This window comes from Monopterus albus, unplaced genomic scaffold (genome assembly GCF_001952655.1).
Source record: "Monopterus albus unplaced genomic scaffold, M_albus_1.0 scaffold127.1, whole genome shotgun sequence".
Lineage (NCBI taxonomy): Eukaryota > Metazoa > Chordata > Actinopteri > Synbranchiformes > Synbranchidae > Monopterus > Monopterus albus.
The window spans coordinates 1,918,119-1,937,394 of NW_018128007.1; the positions used below are offsets into that span (position 1 = coordinate 1,918,119).

At 42.1% G+C, this 19,276-nt stretch overlaps 1 protein-coding gene across 1 annotated transcript in view; it reads right to left on the reverse strand.

Moving 5' to 3' along the window:
- Positions 1-6,693: 6,693 nt before the first annotated feature.
- The window catches only part of plcg2 (phospholipase C, gamma 2), a 61,143-nt gene continuing 48,560 nt past the window's right edge, over positions 6,694-19,276 (reverse strand). Inside the window, exons 25-33 of the mRNA XM_020612722.1 lie at positions 16,718-16,890; positions 16,335-16,437; positions 11,592-11,795; positions 10,101-10,240; positions 9,762-9,870; positions 9,508-9,675; positions 8,926-9,014; positions 7,597-7,760; positions 6,694-7,495 (exon numbers count right to left, since the gene is read on the reverse strand). Of these exons, the coding sequence (XP_020468378.1) occupies positions 7,453-7,495; positions 7,597-7,760; positions 8,926-9,014; positions 9,508-9,675; positions 9,762-9,870; positions 10,101-10,240; positions 11,592-11,795; positions 16,335-16,437; positions 16,718-16,890 (1,193 nt within the window). The 3' untranslated portion in view covers positions 6,694-7,452. The remainder of the gene's footprint in view (positions 7,496-7,596; positions 7,761-8,925; positions 9,015-9,507; positions 9,676-9,761; positions 9,871-10,100; positions 10,241-11,591; positions 11,796-16,334; positions 16,438-16,717; positions 16,891-19,276) is intronic.

Here is a 19,276-nt window from a genome sequence, read left to right on the forward strand (position 1 = left end):
TCTAAGTCCAGTTGTCGTGTTTCAGCCCCTTCCTCTCTGGCCCTTCTTTTTTCTGTCTCCTACCATCATGCAACGAAGGCTGGAATCAGCAGCTCACATTCCAGCTCTTCTCCGATCTGTTCCACAATGTAGCTCTCCAGACAGATGTATGGAACTGTTAACCACGTCCATTCTCACTGTCACACTCTCTCGCTGTAGTTTCTAGGGCCTTTCATTGGGAAAATGAGGTGCTACCTCAGAGAAAAAAAGAGTTGCAAGACTGTGCCTACTCCTCATACACAACACGTTCACACACAAAAAGGAAAAAAAAAGTTTTTATCAACTTGAATGAACATATTTTTCCAGACATCCATGCTTTCATATACTGTGTGTTTCTATATAAAACATATATATGAAGATAAACCCCAGTGATGACATTTCAGAAGCTCTCTAGGAAAGTTAAATGGCAATGGCAGCATTTGTTCTTTTTTCATTTGTTTTCTATGTACATACCGATGATCTCCCATTACTATTTAATAGGACAGTTGTGTAGCAGTAGCTGGGTGGTCTGGGACTGCCTAATATTTATATGTAGTGTCTTTAACTCCTCCCTTACTCTGTATCCCCTGGACTTTGTCCTGACAGTAATGAAGTACACACCTTGTTCTCTTTTTCGCTTTGTTTGGTTTTGTTATTGCATATATTTCGCACCACAGAACACAAGAAGCCGAGCACAATAGCGCCCGTACATGGATCTCACTGCACCATGCCACAGCGGTTAACGTAGACCTGTGAAGTGGACCTCTAAACGAGGCCCGTTACCAGCTGAGAGCTGTACATTCTCATATCTTCTGCTTTTTTGTTGGCTCTGTCATACAAACAGGTTAAGGTGGTTTTGAAAAGGACACTTGCCAAACATCTTCATTGAATTTCGTTTTTGTTTTGCGCACTCGTTTCTTCAGGCCTGTTTAAGCGTGATTTCTTTACTGATCGGTGCAAGTGGAACCCGTGGAGAGACACGGACACTGTGTTGTCTTTGACCCCCGCTGAGGTCAGAGTGAAGGATCCCAGTGCATCTAGTGGAGCTGTGGACAAGTTGCTTGTTGTTATTTTTTGTCAGACCACCTGTTTGAAATGGTTCTGCTGTATTTATACCACACCGTAACACATGGGTGACATTTTTAGGCTGAATGGATGAAAACTTTTTATCATAGGATGAGGTGAAATTATTGTACATATTCTGTCACCATGGGCTACAAGGGACAAAAGGTTGAACAGAAGGCACCTCTCAGCCATAACTGCCCCTCTACATTCCCTCCAAATGTTGTCTGTTTATTGTGACTACATTTCATATGATGTGGTAACTGTCCTGACACACTGCAAGTATGTCAGAATCTCCTTTTGCTCTCTGTCTAGATGTGGTCTGGGATGATGTCTTGTGTCTTGTGACCCTAGGAAACACAAGACAAGTTACATTTCCAGCCTGTTTTAGTCAGCCGTGCTCTGACTACATCCATCCATTTTATTTATTTGCGTTGACCTCCAGAATGCTCCAGATGTTTGTCAAATCAGAAGACAGGATGCCGTCCTCTACGAAATGCTTTGTTCTATTTATTGGGTGCCACGGCAGTTTTCTGTTTGGCCTGTAGACTCAGTTTGTGTCCTGCCATCTTCGAGTCTGGCTTTAGGACCTCGTGCTCTCCTTCCCACCCTGTATGATGTACATACAAGTGTATATATCTGTCTTCTCCTTTCATGTCTTTGAACCATTTTTAAGTCCTTCCCTCCTTTTTTCTTCTCCATCCCTTCTCCATCCCTTCTTTGCATTTTTCTCTGCCTCCCTTCATTGGCAGGATGTTGTCCCCCCCCCCAACATACAAAGTGCACTGTAATCAAGTATGTTTAAAATGCACAATATCTTTTCGGTTTCCAGTGTCTTAGATTTAATCATTTTAATCAATTGTTTGTTTGCTGCGTTCTTAAGTTTTTTTTGCATGTACATGTTGCTGCATCATCTGGTATTTTTTTTTTGTAATTTTGTTTTATAAAAGGTTTGAAATATGATAAAGGGTCTGATCACTATCTCACTGAGGTTAAGGACTCAAACAGAGAGCCAATCAAACTGTTTTCTGTTTGGTTGTAGCCAGGATTTACCCTTGAGCCTCGACAGAGCCTATTGGTCAAAGTTGGACTGATGTTCATTTTCTAAAAAGCCAGTACCAATGCTGGTATTTTTAGACTGAAGCTGCCCTTTAGCTGAGATTTCTAATTTAAGTTTGACCGTTTTTATATCAAATTCTATGTCTGTGTTTACCCGAGATAGATGTATCAGAGGTGGACTGTGCTGACCGGCCATTATCATTTTAAAATAAAATTGTTGTTTCCAAACATTGGGAAACTGGCCGATAATTCAGTTTGACTTTTTTGTTGTATACCTGATATTTTTAAGTCTGAAAATTTCAAAGGAAGGAACATTTTCAGACATATGTTTACCTACTTTTTATTTAGGTAAGAAAATGAGAAGGGTTGGAACAGGTGATAGACAATATCAATGTCATGTCAATGTAATATGAAGGTGCAGCTAGCATAGGGGTAGCTTAGCATAGCAGATAGACCAGAAACACAGGCAAACAGCTAGCCTGTAATTTTATAAATCATTTGTTGAACAAAAACTAAAGTTAAAAAAAAAGTTTACCTCACACCGATGACAGGACTTCAGGAAGTCACTGCACCCAGCCAAGGAACATGGCATGTTGCCCCCCTACAAACACAAGATTTTTTGCATGCGTGTGTGCTATGTATTTTATGCTAAGCTAAGAGACATGACGGTGGTATTGATCTAACACTTTGCATTAAAGCAAGTAAGCATATTTCCCAAAGCTTTCCTTTAAACAAGTGGCAGTCTGTGGTGAAAACCTGTCATCCCACATGGTTTAGGCCTTAATGAACTGCCGTTCCTCTGAACTGTGAGCCTGGGGCCTGGCATGTTGGGCTTATCATGGAAGGTTTTTGTATTTCTGTAGAACATATGATGGTCAAATAGAGATGCCTCCTCTGTCCTATCTTGTCTCCATATCCCGTGGAGCTCACTGTGTTTTGCTTTCCATTCCCATCTTGACTCCTTCCTCTTGTCTATTTTCTCTTTGTTTCTACACAAACTGTAAAGACTTTCTACCACTTTCCAAGTTGTGTACAGCTGTGCTTGAGTTTTAACAGTTCTTTAGGAATGAAGAGGATCAGATGTGGCAAAATATGATGGACTGAAAAAATACTCTTATGACCCATGATTCCTTGTAGTAAAATCTTTTGTTGGCAGCTGGAAAAGGGGTGTCCATCACGTTTCTCTCTTTTTCAGTCTTTCTCCACATTGATCTGCTTCTCCTGCTGGGTTATAGTTATTTCTGCTGCTCTGTGGCTGTTGTAATAAAAATACAAAACATCTTAAACAGGAAAAATAACAACTATGATGTTAAATAATTTCAATCAAAAATAAATTGTCTGTGAATATGTTTCAGATGTGTGTGGCATGCATTCTTTTTGTGTTTACAAGGCAGACTTCAGAGTGCAATTATATAGTGGACTCCATTAATTAATACAATTTCCCTTTTGGAAACATCGTTTTAAAGTGCCAGAATTATGCTGAATCTTGAGCATTAGGATGGTTCGAGTACATGTTATTTTTTTGTTACTTAACGGGCAAAAAAGCCACATTCTGCCTGATCTTGGAAGCTAAGCAGCATTTGGATGGGAGACTGTGGGAATGCCAGGTGCTGTACGTTCTTCACTTCTCTATGCAAACACCAGAGGATGCTGCTGATAAACAAAGCAGCTTGTCAGAGCAGGAAAGCATGACAGCGCACACAGAGTGGCATTTCACACGGTCATTGTATCGTATGCTCATTAGTCCCAGAAAAAGAAAAAGCAAAACCAGCAAAAGCCAGTTTTCTGCATCAGACTAATAGAGACAGGTACAGTAGAGCCACAAAGATAAAATGTTAGAACATGTGGGGCTGGGTCACCCAATGTCTACACCTTCCAAACACAGAGGGTGACGGGTGTCCTGGAGGATACCTGCAGCGTTCAGAGTCGGGACACACACTGAGATTTGCTTTTTGGCTACTGTGGACAGTCACAAGTGAAAGGTCTGGTGGTGGTTTGTACAGCTCTGTGTGTCTATAGCATTATGAGATGCCATCTCCATTTACTTTCAAGAGGAAAAGAATCTGCTGCTGTTTTTGTGTACTCACTTATTAAAACCAAACTATAGTGTGAATGTTTCCCTATAGTGCTTTAGAAATTCCCTATAGAAATACATTTTTTGCCAAGTGTGTTTGAACGTGAGTTGTTGGTCCAAGTAGAGCTGCTCTTAGACGATGTGCACCTCATTTGCATCCAGTGCGTGGAAGTGACTGGAGCCCAGCTAAAACTACATCTGGGCCTACGCTGCTCAGAGCTGTCATTTGTGACCCAGAGCTACAGTACAGCCACCGAGCAGCCCCCTGAACACTCAGCTGTGCTGGGCCTCAGAAATATTCTGCCCTCTGTAATCACTGAAATGTAACCCCTCAAGGAGGCAGACACAGCTCTGAAGGAGCAGACTGCCTAAACATGAGGGGTACATCATGTATTCCCTTATTTCTGTGGGTTACCATATATAATTCAAGGTTTCTAATTCAAAACTCTCAGGATATCAGTGTTCACATATCATGTACTTCCTGATTACAGACAGATGGTGATAGGTTGTCCCAGAGACATTAAAACAAAATATACTTCACCACAATCCATCAAAACCACTCGTTTAACCAGTATTTTACCTTGTAAAAAAATCTGATTTTCTAATGTTTTTATTCATTCATTAGGCTGTATGTTTATAGGAAAGAATGGAGACTTTTTACCATGTTAAGGTTGTAATATCTCCTCCAATGCTAAAGGGGCACTATGGGGTATTTCCATCTGTCGATTCAATTGGAAACAGAAGAAGAAGAAGTGATTTGCCAGCCCAAAGTTTTTAAAGGCACTGTGTTTTCTAACAACAGCATGAAACCCACCTTCTTTACAGTACAGATAGTCTGATTTCTCCAACTAGTGTTTGTTTCCATAGCGTTATCAAAGGCACATACACCAGAGTCTGGAATAACATTGTATAAACATAAAAAACAATTTTCAGAGTTTTGCTTTGGGACACACATTTTCATGGTTCTATGGTCCGATGCATTATTTTATCTGATTTTAATGTTTTATTAATGGACACCGTACAATAACCAGCACAACATCACCATCGTGTGCTCTGCCATGCTACACTACAACCCATGGTGACCTCTGTGTATACAGAACTTTTTAACTACACTACAGTGATTATTATTATCAGGTTATTAAGACATATTAACCCCTAACTGAAGTTCACATGCTATTCTCTGGCTGTCTCTTGCTTTCAATACATAGGAGGCAACTATCACTTTTAACAACACTGAGATTATGGTTAATACATTTCTGTACTAATGAAGTTATCTCATTTATATTAAAAAATCATTTATTTTGTAACCATAGAGGAGACAGGTTTCTTCTAACTCTTCACTTCAGAGGTCACTGCAGGGCCTGATAAGGACACGTCTACAGATGCAGCTGCAGCATATGTTTGCTCAGATGGAGGTGCAAACCTTCTAGGTTTGTTTCTCTTTGGTGTAATGTCTGTCTACTTACAGTATGATACAGCAACCAGCAACCGCTCCCCTCCCCTCCCAGCAACCCCTGTATGGGCACCTGCAGGGGGCTTAGCATCTTCAGGGACTGGCTGTCTAATTTCTTGGTTCTCATCCTTCTGTCTTTTCATGTTGAGATAAGAATCTTTTCATTTTTACATCAGGAGCTATCACATTCAGATGCATTATATGCTTCATTTATGCATTCAGCCCATCTTCAACATTGTCAAGTATAGTGTTCTTATTGTACTCATTCACATGATTCATTGAACCAGATCCAGCCTCGGTGGTGCCATCTTATGGTAATGACAAGGCAGACAGGTAGCATCAGAGGTGGTGTTAGCATGACCCTGATACATCAATGCTAAATGCTTTGCCTTGAGCTTATATTTCAGACATACAGGACTACAATGGTACAAAAGGTCCTTACAGCTGAAGTTACAGACAACAATGTTGTTATCAACAGGTCCGGTCCATTAGGATGTTTTTGAAATGTAAATTCATGGAGCCAAGTAACATCACTGGCATCATCACTTCCCTTCACTATACAAAAGTGAAGCTGTAATGATGTGAATACAGCAGCTGCCATCTTGGCATTTTGCAACCTGATTCTACGCAGTAGTGACCAGAAACTGAGTGAGCGCATGGGACGGTTAATCAAAAGGTCTCAAATCACCCAAAATAGCCCTTTTATGTACGTAAGTACCTTATTAAAAACAAACTAAACCAGAGAAATGAACCACTTGTACACACATCAGGGTGAAAATATCTTACAAAAACAAAACAGAGCTCACCTCTGGGAAAATGTATTTGATTTGTACTTTCAGTTTTTAGTTTGGCTCATGTCCCATCTTTTAACATAGAGGAGGATTTATGATCTACTATACTACAACCAGCCACCAGGGGGCGATCTAAGATATGGTTGCTGTCCATCTTTTATACAGTCAACACCCAAATAATATCCAACACAGCTTTAGGAAAGTCAAATGACATAAACACGGTGTATTTGTACCAAGCACGCTTTATTGACTTAGTGCACCTTGATGCCAGGGAATTACAGAAAGCTAAAAACATCATGTGCCTTCATATTAAATACATCAGCTGTTCATATCATTATGGACTAAGTCACTTGTTTTCATTAATCTGACTTCACTTTAAAAAACAAGACATAAACATTATCACATAGAAAGTAATGTCACACTGATCACACCACATGGTAAAAACGACTTTTCCAAGTCATCGCACTCACAACTCGTTCCATATCAGGTTTTTACATTCATCAGCGCTTGAAATTAAACCCAAAAGACAGATTCAACACAAGCTGTAGCAAACATTCCTCCCTTAAAAATAAATAGCACCTACAGTAAGCATCAGTGTTGCAGTTTGATTACAGACTGAATGCAGAATTAATAAGCACTACAGTGACCGTCTGGGACGCACTCAAAGGAAATGGTACAACTACATATCTTTTCTTCTACAAGAGGGGTTATGCAAGTCACCTCCCCTTAACCTGCCCCAATAAGTTCTACTTAAGTTTATGGTTTCCTATATGTCCCAGAAGACTTTTAAAGAAGCCCCCCTGAGAATTATGCTAATGTCTTCCAATATGTGCATGTACAAAGTAAATGTAAATGCACTCTTTGGGGGGACAGTGGATTATTTTCACTATATGAGAATGGAAAAAGTGTAGCAACTGGAAAACTATGAAGCACAAAGATCACAAATCTCGCCACTGTTCAGGCAGGAAGGACATGGGACACTGACAGGCGAGTCCTCAGGAGTAGAACATACTATTGTTTATCTTTTTTTCTTTTGCCCTGGGACACAAAGAAAAGACAGCAGAAATAATTAGGGACTTACCCACATTTCATTTTATTCAACCCCCTACTTTCCCACACACTGCGTATTTGAGGCTTACCTGTGTTTTTCGCTGGTACTGACCTCCCTCATGAGGTGGTTGTGTTGGCGAGGGAGGGCGGGGCGCTGAATGTTGGTGTGGGTGTCGTACAGGAAGGGTTCACTGAGCTCCGCCTGCTTTTTTCTTAGCTGGCTGGAGGAGGAGTACAGCTCCTCCTCTGCTTTCTGAATGATGAGAGTCATGAGATCACAATCACAGACATTGATCTGTTGACACATGGCTTTAGACCCTGTCACATTTTGCACACTTTATTGTATTATAAGTTTAACTTGAACTGGATAAAACAGTCTATAGTCAGTAACCCATAATAAAATTAAAACACACTCAAGTGTGCAAAATGAAGTCTGAATACTTGATACTGTGAAATACTGTAAACATATGTATGAGGTGCGTCAGAAAAGTTTCAGGACAGGGGCTCTATGTTTCTGATGAGCAGTCCCCAGCCACATCAACCTGACCAGTGTTTGATTGTTTGTTGTGTCTTGTTGCTTTTCTTCTTTTCTCTCCTCTATCCACTCACCCCAACCGGTCGAGGCAGAAGGCCGCCCACCAAGAGCCGGGGTCTGTCAGAGGTTTCTTCCGTTAAATGGAGTTTTTCCCCCCCACTGTCACCAAGTGCTGCTCAGGGGGATTTGTTGGGTTTTCCCCCTGTAATAATAGTGATAACAGTAAGGTCTAAACCTTACTCTGTAAAGTGCCCTGAGATGACTTTTGCTGTGATTTGACGCTATACAAATAAAATTTGATTTGATTCCAGGTCCAGAAAACGGGTCCCCTTGATGACCCCCTTGAGCTTGGGAAAAAGGAAAAAAATCACAGGAAGCCAGGTTGGGTGAGTCGGGAGGTTGCTTCAGCACGGAGATGTTCTTCTTGGCCCTGAACCGCCGGATGCTTAGGGTGTTGTGAGCCTGCATGCTGTCCTGATGAAGCAGCTATGACTTGTCCTGCCACAAATCTTGCCTCTTCTCGCACACTGAACAAAGCAAACTCTGCAGGATTTCTGAGTTTTCCCCAGCCAGACCAGAAACCTCAGGTTGATTTGTTGCTCTGTGCTCATCGCTTGATGATCTAAACTTGAGGAGCTGTTAACAAGAGCATCTGAAAAAGCATACAATGGCTGCACAGAGCTGAGATTGCAGTTATACACAGCCTGGATATTACGTCACACGGTGACGCTAATCCCTCCTCCACTCATAGCTCACACAACACACTCAGTCCTGGAACTTTTCTGATGCACCTTGTATATGTAAATGAACACAACACATTGTTCATGAGTGTCCTCACCAAAACAGTATAAACATCAGTGTGTGTGTGCATGTTGTTTCTCACCCCTGCTGGCTCTACATTGATGTAGACCAGCAAAGAAGATAACTCTAAGTTTTCATTGTAGCCGTTCTTCAGAGGTACCGAGCGGTAGCCTGAAAAGTCCAACAATAATTTCAATAACTGTTCAAGGCTCCAAGTAAAAGTTACCAGTATTGCACAAAAAGCAATGAAAACTGATTTGTGTATTACAACTTGGATCTCTTCCTTATCAGCCAGCTCATGACTCCTGGTGCCCTTTGTGGGGGTGGGGGGGCAGACGGAGGTGAAATGATGTACTGTAGTGTATACATGATACAGTTTACATTTCTTGGGTGAAAGTATTTACAGCATGTGTTAGATGACGGTAGGAATGTCTGAGCTCAGATCATTCACACTGTGTATGTGGAGTCTGAATGGGCTCAGAAGGTGTACAGGAGGCGGCAGAACTGAAAAGTAATAAAGTCAGTAGAGTTTACAGAAATCTTGTTTCTAGTAAATACATATTGTAACGTTATGTAATGCTCTCCCTAGATCATGGCTGCTATAGCACACAAGCTTCATGTTCACCAGCTCTGGCCCTTGATGCTACTTGTGTGTGTTTCCTACCTGAGCGGATGCCTTTGACAGGAAATGTGGCCTGAGCCAGGAAGTTGGGGTCTGAGAACATGTCCTCTTCATTGACCACAAAGCGCAGGAAGGTTAGCTCAGGCTCGTACACGGTGAAGACTACAGGCTCTGCTGGGGCTTTCCACACCGGGTTCAGACCGTTATCACCTGCAGTTAGCAGAACAACAGCGCGGTTCACACGACCACAGAGATTCAGCTGGTGATTTCTTTGTCAAAATGTCTGGCTTCCTTACGATAGACGAGGGTCTTGAACTTCTCCTCTGTGTATCCACATAATTCGACCTCTACAAATGGACTTACAATGCTGCGGCCGGGTTTAGGAAGGTGTCTGGCAGCGATCACCTGCAGAAGACAAACAGAGCTGCTGTTACAAAGTTCTCTCTGCTGATATTCATCTAGTATTTTGTTATTTTATTACCAAATAAACAATCAGACAGTCGGGATGATGGCCTTCTGACATACTGATGCAGGTTGACTGTCACACTGTTAGACTTAACCCTGAACCTGGAGCAAGCTCATGATGATGAGATATGTGTTAGCTAGTTATTACTGAGTGTGTCATACGTACATACCCTAACCACAATGTTGTACTTGACCTTCTTCTTCTCCTGGTGAGGGTCGTAACTGTCACAGCGCATGAACTCCGGCTGTAGCACAAAGCCTGTACGTCCGTTCAGACTGAAGAGGGCACTGTTCAACTGGGTGTATTTATCTAGGCGGATAGATACAGACTATATGAATCTGCTCTACATATGTGTCATACCACAAAGCTGAAGACACAGTTTCACCTAAAGTTTAGGATGTCTGTATTAAAATCAGTGCAAAATGTAAGTGAAAGTCCTCCTCATAAGAGGAGATGAGGAGCTGGTTACATAAAACACTAACAAGAATCTGCTCCACCTCTCTTTCTCTGCCTCCTCCACCTCAGATCCTCACTGTTCCACCCTGCACACCTGTCCCACTGCCCTTTATTGTCCCACACCTGTTCCTTCCTCAATAGAGTGCCACAGTAGTGAGTCCTAAGACCCAGAACTGAAGTTGCATATTAGGCTCCCTCTCCCCGATTCAGTAGGTTTTTTGAATACAGTAGGTGTTTGGGTAGATGCCTGAAATAAGGTCTGTGGTTAACACAAGATCAATACATGTAGTTTACTGATTTGTTCATTTGCATCTCCTTGTGAAACAGGTAGTGCTGGATGCTGAGCTAAGTGTGTACGGAAGCTTGATCTGTTTCTCTTCTCTTGCTCAAGCAGGAATATCTTGGGCTGTGTCCCCCTTGTTTAGCCTATGGGTCAACATCCTGAGTGACTTCCTCCTCAGATAGGGAATGGATATACTGTAGCTGTAGCCTTACGTGAACTGTTTGTGTGCTCTGTTCAGGTTTAGAAAAAGGAAATGTGCGCTAGGTCAATGCGACCCAGAAGTTCAGGTACTGGACAGTTTAGACAATGCTAGGAAGAAGGTGTGTGTGGGTAGCTGGCATGGGCCCGCGTCTTCATGGCTCCGGCTGTGTGAGTATGAGCAGATAAAAAGCTGGGTTAGAGCAGAAGAAGTGGGAGAGAGAGGATGACCATGCTACCGTGAACAGTGTACCACAAGCCCAGCCTCGGAGGGCCGGGGGGAAACGACGACTGACTGGGGCTGACAGGGGAACCGACTCGGGACCGACATCCAGTGACTTGACTGACTGGTGCTTCTGACAATCTTCTTAGGCTTTATCTATTCCATTGCAAGAGGAGAGTCTCTGTTCTCTCTCTAGCCACGACAGTATCAATTGTAAAAAACCTCTGTTAGCATGGCAGCACAGTTAGGATGATCCTGGACTCTCTCGATTCTCTTTAAGATCAACACTGACAAAAAATGATTTGTGTTTGGTCAAGAGAACAAATTTCTGTCACCAAAGAACACTGTGTGGGAGGTGATCCACTGACTGCAGCATAAATGCTGGTGAGACTGGTCCCTAATGCACAGAAATAGGGATGAACGATAGTACAAGAGAACAAGTACAGTATGTAGGACTAGTAAGTCCTTTATAGCAGCTGAGCCCAGCTAAACTACACTACCTGCAGTCTGAAAGTTGAGAGCCACCATGTGGCAGCCAGCTACCCACAGTGGGTAAGGGTCATAGTTGGAGGACTCCACACGCTGGCCTTTAGGGTAAACACGACTCAGGGCCTTGCGGTTGTATTGCAGGAAGTCCTTGGTGCGGTTCTTTCCTGGCGTCTTGTTCTCCACAAAGGAGCGGACCTCTTTGTAATTGCAAGAGTCTGCAGAGGCAGAGAAAAGAGCAGTTGTGAGAGGTACAGGAGGTACACCATCAGCTGATAATAGCTGGTTTCATGCCATAACAACTGATACCAACAGACCAATAAACCAGACTAAAACAGATGATACTGTGGTTAAACCCATGGTGGCTAGCTGCTTGTTGTTAACTGTTTGCTCTGTAGACTGCTGGGTCAAGCATGCTGCTAGGAATGTCAACATGTCAGGAAGCTGAATGTGTTAGCTGATTTTTACTAGTATCATACTGTTAGCTAGTGATGTTATAGAAAGGAGAAATTCTAGCTTGCTTCATAGGGATGTGTTGAGATTGTGGGTGCAGATAAGATGCTGAAACACACTGTTGAACCTTGTCTGTGTCAGGCCCAACTCGATGAAACACCAGTTATTGAGAGGGTGCATTAACAGTGCATTAATATTTTAATAAAAGCTCATTCGTTACATTTTTTTGTGCAGGAATTATATTCTCTAATGTTGACCTCAAAAGCCTACAAAATATATAATTTTCTCAGGGTCAAACCTTTCCTTTAGGCCTGAATATCCATCCATCTATACTACTTATTCCTCAGTAGGGTCACAGTGGCCAATCCCAGCTGACATTGGGCAAGAGGCAGGGTCCACCCTGGACAGGTCGCCAGTCTATCAGGGCTGACATGTAGATAAACAACTGCACACACTCCTAGGGGCAATTTAGAGTCACCAGTCAACCTAAGCTCTATGGCTTTGGACTGTGGGAAGAAGCCAGAGTGAACCCACGCAGGCACAGGGAGAACATGCAGACAGAAATGCATCAGGTAGGCCGGGACTCAAACCTTTTTGTTGTGAGGTAACAGCACTAACCACTGCCCCACTTGTGCCACCTAGTAAGTATGCAGCTGGGTATTTGTTCTTTGCTTGGGAAAGGGACAGTATAAAGGTCAGAGAATGGTGTGTAATGTTTCTGCCAGAGCTAGTGGTTATTTGTTAGTGGAGCTAGTAAATAGGGGTGACAGCTGGACTGACTGAGCAGGCTATTGCATTCATATTTACTGCCTATCAAGCCAGCAGGGCCAAATGATGTAGGTTATCCTAAGCAGAAGCAATGAGAGGTCAAGAGGTCAAGTTGCCAAGAGGAGGCTTAAAAGGCAGTGAAACATAAAGTTAGAGAATGGTGTTGCCTCTCAGAGGGCTCAGTAGATTTATAATGCTATAGCCTGATACCCTCGGCAGTGCATCATGGTAGGTCAAACATCATTTAACATGAATATAGTTTTTGGCACATTTCAGCATTTGCATTAAGAAATAATTTTAGATTACACGATTGCCTTCGAAGTATTTAGAGCATTTCATCCTAACACCATCTGTTGTGTGGATGTACTGTAGTTACGTATATTGTAGAATTTCCACCTTAGACTGTATAACACAGGAAGCTGTCTAGTCTTTAGATCTTTTCCTTTGGTCACATCCTGTTTGTTGAAAGAACTTGTGGTGTAAGATCAATAAAGGCAGAGCCCGTCTGCACAGGGTGAAATAGCTCAGCTCAAACCATTCAGTGTGCACGTAGGAGGTGGAGCTGTACAATGATGGAGGCAATGAGAGCATCAGGCCACATGTACATTAAGTACTTGACTTCCACTTCCTACAAATGAATTTATCTAATAGATCACAACTGGTTCACAAAATTTGGATCAAACTTCTAACTTCATATAACTGCATTTCCTTTTTTTTTTTTTGGCTAAAAGGGTTTTTCCCCACAGACTGGACTGTTCGGGTACAAATAACGATAATCTATTTATTTGGCCAAGTATGTTACACACAGGGAATATGTTTCCAGTACAGAACCAAGGCAGCCATCTGCGGTGCCAGCTCACACCAATAGCTCTAACCATTGGGGACAACTTGGGGTTCAGTGTCTTGCCCAAGGACACTTTCACATGTGGACTGCAGGCACCGGGAGAAAATCACCAGGACTCTCTGCAGAGCATTTACTACCGCAGGGTGCATAGGAATACTGCCTACATCCTCAGGGACCCCACCCACCACCAGCCTGGACTGTTCATACCCCTACTCTCCGGTTGGAGGCTCAGAAGTGTGAAATGCAGGACCACTAGACTGAAAAACTCTTTCTTTCTGACTGCCATCAGACTCCTAAATAGCTGACTCAGGATCTACCTCATGTAATTCCATCTGTACTGTTTACATACTCATTTTACACATGCATAATTGCACACTCACTGCTGAATATTTGCACTTCACGGCTCCCATGTAGCATATATTCTCTCTGCATTATATTGTGTTCTTGTTGTTGCTTTAAAGTGCTTTATTTTTGTTTTACTGCCTATTTAGATGTATTATTGCTCATCTACTTTATATTTCATTTGTATTTTGTGGCATTCATGTGGACGGCAAAGTAAGAATTTCATTGTACAGGGAAACACGTTTCCTAACTGTGCATATGACAAACACTTTGACCTTTGATTCGAACTTCCGGTTGGGAGACTACCACTCTACCCACTGAGTCCCAGTCGCCCCACAAATATACTTGTTATAGCTTCAATGCCCCAAATGCACTATTTTCTCACTAGTCAGCTGTAAACTCATTAACGGTAGCATAGTTTTAAGTAATTTAACATAAATTTGTGTATACTGTGGAGCAATAGTGGTTCCTTGCGTATTAAACCAAGTATTAAATTGTTTAATCAAATCAAAATCAAATCAAATTTTATTTGTATAGCACCAACTCACAACGAAAGTCATCTCAGGACACTTTACAAACTACAGTCTAGACCTTATTATTTATTATTACAGAGGGAAAACCCAACAAATCCCCCTTGAGCAGCACTTGGCGATAGTGGGGAGGAAAAACTCCCTTAAATGGAAGAAACCTCCGACAGACCCAGGCTCTTGTTGGGCGGCCTTCTGCCTCGACCAGTTGGGGTGAGTGGATAGAGGAGAGAGAAAAGAAGAAAAGCAACAGGACACAACAATCACACACTGGTCAGGTTGATGTGGCCGGTGACCGCTCATCAGAAACAAAGAGCTCCAGGGCAACCTGCAGAAACGTACAAGGAGAGAGAGAGGACACACTACGGGAGAAAGGAGACACAAGTCTAATGTTGATCAATTCTCTCCCCATGCCTGCATGCGTATTAAACCAAGTATTAAATTGTTTAATCAAATCAAAATCAAATCAAATTTTATTTGTATAGCACCAACTCACAACGAAAGTCATCTCAGGACACTTTACAAACTACAGTCTAGACCTTATTATTTATTATTACAGAGGGAAAACCCAACAAATCCCCCTTGAGCAGCACTTGGCGATAGTGGGGAGGAAAAACTCCCTTAAATGGAAGAAACCTCCGACAGACCAAGGATCTTGTTGGGCGGACTTATGCCTCGGGTGAGTGGATAGAGGAGAGAGAAAAGAAGAAAAGCAACAGGACACAACAATCACACACTGGTCAGGTTGATGTGGCCGGTGACCGCTCATCAGAAACAAAGAGCTCCAGGGCAACCTGCAGAAACGTACAAGGAGAGAGAGAGGACACACTACGGGAGAAAGGAGACACAAGTCTAATGTTGATCAATTCTCTCCCCATGCCTGCATGGGTTTTCTCTGGATACTCTGGCTTCCTTCCCCAGTCCAGAGGCAGGTTTAAGTTAACTGGTGACTCTGAATTGCTGGTAGTTATGAATGTGAATGTTTGTATGTGTCAGCCCTGTGACTACTTTGCCTCTGGTGGAATTTGCTCCAGTCCCCCAAGACCCAAGAGGATAAGCAGTATACAGTAGATAATGGATGGAAGGTTTGAATCTTGAACCATTTACAATCTTGCCAAGAGTTATAGTACAGAGAAGGCTGATGACAGTCTCATACTGTATCTGTACATTAAATATGAAGCTACTGCCAGGAGATGATTAGCTTAGCTTAGCATGTGCTGCTGCTATGACCTGCTAGCCACAGTAGGAGTGTCTTCAGGCTAATGAGGACAACTCTTCTTTAGCCTTTTCACCTGGATATGTCTTAACACACATATGCACATTTGTCTCTTTTAATAAGTCTTATTGTATTCTTGTAGTCATTTTCAAAATGTTTATGTAGATACATATTTATATGATATAATTAATTGTTAGCTATTCAGACATTATTTGTGCACAGCAAATGACACTAACTAATGTTTGTATTTATGCATTTTCTTTCATAGCTGGGGGTCAGGAGAGCTGTGGTTTAACATAAGCATTCAACTTGTGAACTGACATAGATAAGACCAAGTGTAGCATTGATTCATTTTCTAGAACCTAACAAATCATTAATTGTACTGAAGGAATACTACAGTAAACTGGGTGCACCATGTCTGGTTTTAAAGTAATGGTAACTCCATAAACTAGCCTGCTGGAAAACATCATAAAATGACAGAGTGCTTGCAATGAACCCTATTTTCACTATGTAGCTCTGGTGAGCTTTTGTCCTTTAGGCCTTTATCACACCAGTGTGTTGCTTGTGTTCGCACGTCATTGTGTTCAGTGCATCTGCATGTGTTCACCAAAGCGATCCTTCTCTTTGCTGCGTGGCTGACAGTAGACCACCAAGTCAGACATCTCCATGGCAACTTCTGCCTTCTTCTCCACTTGCTCCTGTTGTCTCATCTAAGATTGGACAGAAAAACAGCCACTTCCTGTTTGCGCCATGTTGCTGACAGAGACAGACCGTGGCTGAAACACCTTTTTGTGGTTATAAAATGTGTAATTTGTTTCAGTCATACAGTATAGTATACTGTTAGATTAGTCTGAACTGGCACAGAAAGAGCCTAATTTACCATACTCATTCTTGTGATACAAGATGTGTTGTCCCTTCTAGGTTCTGACCTCTTGAGGTGGGCTCTTCCTCCACTGCATATTATCATATACAGCACTGTGAGGTACTCACCTCTTGTTCCTTGTGGTACTGCTTGCTCATCTCTCTCTGTGTAATGTCCCAGGCCACCTGGTACCAGTCAAACAGCTCCTCCACAGAGCTTGCTGCCAGGTCAAACTGCAGACTGTCCTGCTCCTTGTCCTGCAGGGTCAACACGTGGGGCTTCCCATTTTTACCACTCTTCACTAGAAACAAAGTGGGAGGCAAAGAGGCACAGTGAAGGATTGCCAACAGGGATGCACAACTCCCATTTTTATCTGCATTTACCAGCAGTATAAACAGTCCACCCCCAGCATGGACTGTTCATACCCCTACCCTTCGGTCGGAGGCTCGGAAGTGTGAAATGCAGGACCTCTAGACTGAAAAACTCTTTCTTTCTGACTGCCATCAGACTCCTAAATAGCTGACTCAGGATCTACCTCATGTAATTCCATCTGTACTGTTTACATACTCATTTTACACATGCACAATTGCACACTCACTGCTGAATATTTGCACTTCACGGCTCCCATGTAGCATATATTCTCTCTGCATTATATTCTGTCTTTGTTCTTGCTTTAAAGTGCCTTAGATTTTTTTACTACCTATTTAGATATGTTATTGCTCATCTACTTTATATTTCATTTGTATTTTGTGGCATTCATGTGGACGGCAAAATAAGAATTTCATTGTACAGGGAAACACGTTTCCTAACTGTGCATATGACAAATAAACACTCTGACCTTTGATTCAAACCTCCGGTTGGGAGACTACCACTCTACCCACTGAACCCCAGTCGCCCCACAAATATACTTGTTATAGCTTCAATGCTGCCAAATACACTATTTTCTCACTGGTCAGCTGTAAACTCATTAACAGTAGCATAGTTTTAAGTAATTTAACATAAATTTGTGTATACTGTGGAGCAATAGTGGTTCCTTGAGTATTAAACCAAGTATTGAATTGTTTAATGCTGATCAATTCTCTCCCCATGCCTGCATGGGTTTTCTCTGGATACTCTGGCTTCCTCCCCCAGTCCAGAGGCAGGTTTAAGTTAACTGGTGACTCTGAATTGCTGGTAGTTATGAATGTGAATGTTTGTATGTGTCAGCCCTGTGACTACTTTGCCTCTGGTGGAATTTGCTCCAGTCCCCCAAGACCCAAGAGGATAAGCAGTATACAGTAGATAATGGATGGAAGGTTTGAATCTTGAACCATTTACAATCTTGCCAAGAGTTATAGTACAGAGAAGGCTGATGACAGTCTCATACTGTATCTGTACATTAAATATGAAGCTACTGCCAGGAGATGATTAGCTTAGCTTAGCATGTGCTGCTGCTATGACCTGCTAGCCACAGTAGGAGTGTCTTCAGGCTAATGAGTACAAATTCAAATTTCATTCGAAAGTTGGGATTGCATATCCGGAACTGTAATTTGGATTTAGTTTTTTGACTTTTAGAGATTAACCCATAGGAAGCAACATTAATGTGACTTTGTGTTTAATAAAAGAATAGCCTAAATCTAAAAAGTCATTACACACTGGACCAACCTTCACACATCACAATAGAGAAAAAACATCCACCAATAAGACTAATACATCAACCTTTACTGACACCACCTTTAACTTAAACCACACACCTGAGGGCGAGGACACGCACAGTCCCACAAACTCCTACAAATAGAACTAACTGTTTTTATTTTATTTTTGTTATTATTATTAGTGTCATGTCTTTCGACGAGGAAGCAGAGGCTGGGGGCTCGGAGGTGGACTTGAAGCTTCTTGGTGGTAACGCACCGGGGGTGGATAAGATCCGCCCTGAGTACCTTAAGTCTCTGGATGTTGTGGGGCTGTCTTGGCTGACATGCCTCTGCAACGTCGCATGGTGGTTGGGGACAGTGCCTCTGGACTGGCAGACCAGGGTGGTGGTCCCTCGTCATGAGGAGCTGCCTTTTACAAAGTAGGGATCAGAAATTTCTGTCCAGAAGCAAAACGGGGTACAGATAAATCCCTTGTACACAAATGACAAAGGAGCCATCCAGTTCATTAGTAGACATCTTAGAAGCTGTTTTTACTTAAATCCAAATAAAATATTGTCATCATCTTTATCAATATGATGACTGATGTACTGTAGAGTGAGTTTTTTTATTTATTTATTTTTATTGAAACAAAGTAACACATTAACAAAACAGCACCGAACATGGGAGACAAGACAACAGTTACATGACATTACAAAAGGATATAGAGTATTTAACAAGGTTGTAGTGTGTGAAGTGTGGGTATTTCCAATTTATGCAGTCTATGAAATGCAAGAAAGGGAAAAGGAGGGGAAGTAAATAAAAAAAAATACCAATAATAATGATGATAACTATTACTATACTATTAAAAAATCAGCTTGTTACATTTCTAGAGGTTGGTGGGAATGTGCGTGGCCTCAGCCCCAGGTATTTGATTCAAGTTGAAATGTCACAGCCGGGATAATGAAGGAGGAAATTGACGCTGTGGACCCCTCGCTGTTCATTTTTTAAAATTGCTGCTTAAGGCCGGGCATGGTTCCTACTCCCCTTAAGCAAGCCATAGTGGGACCGCTCCTG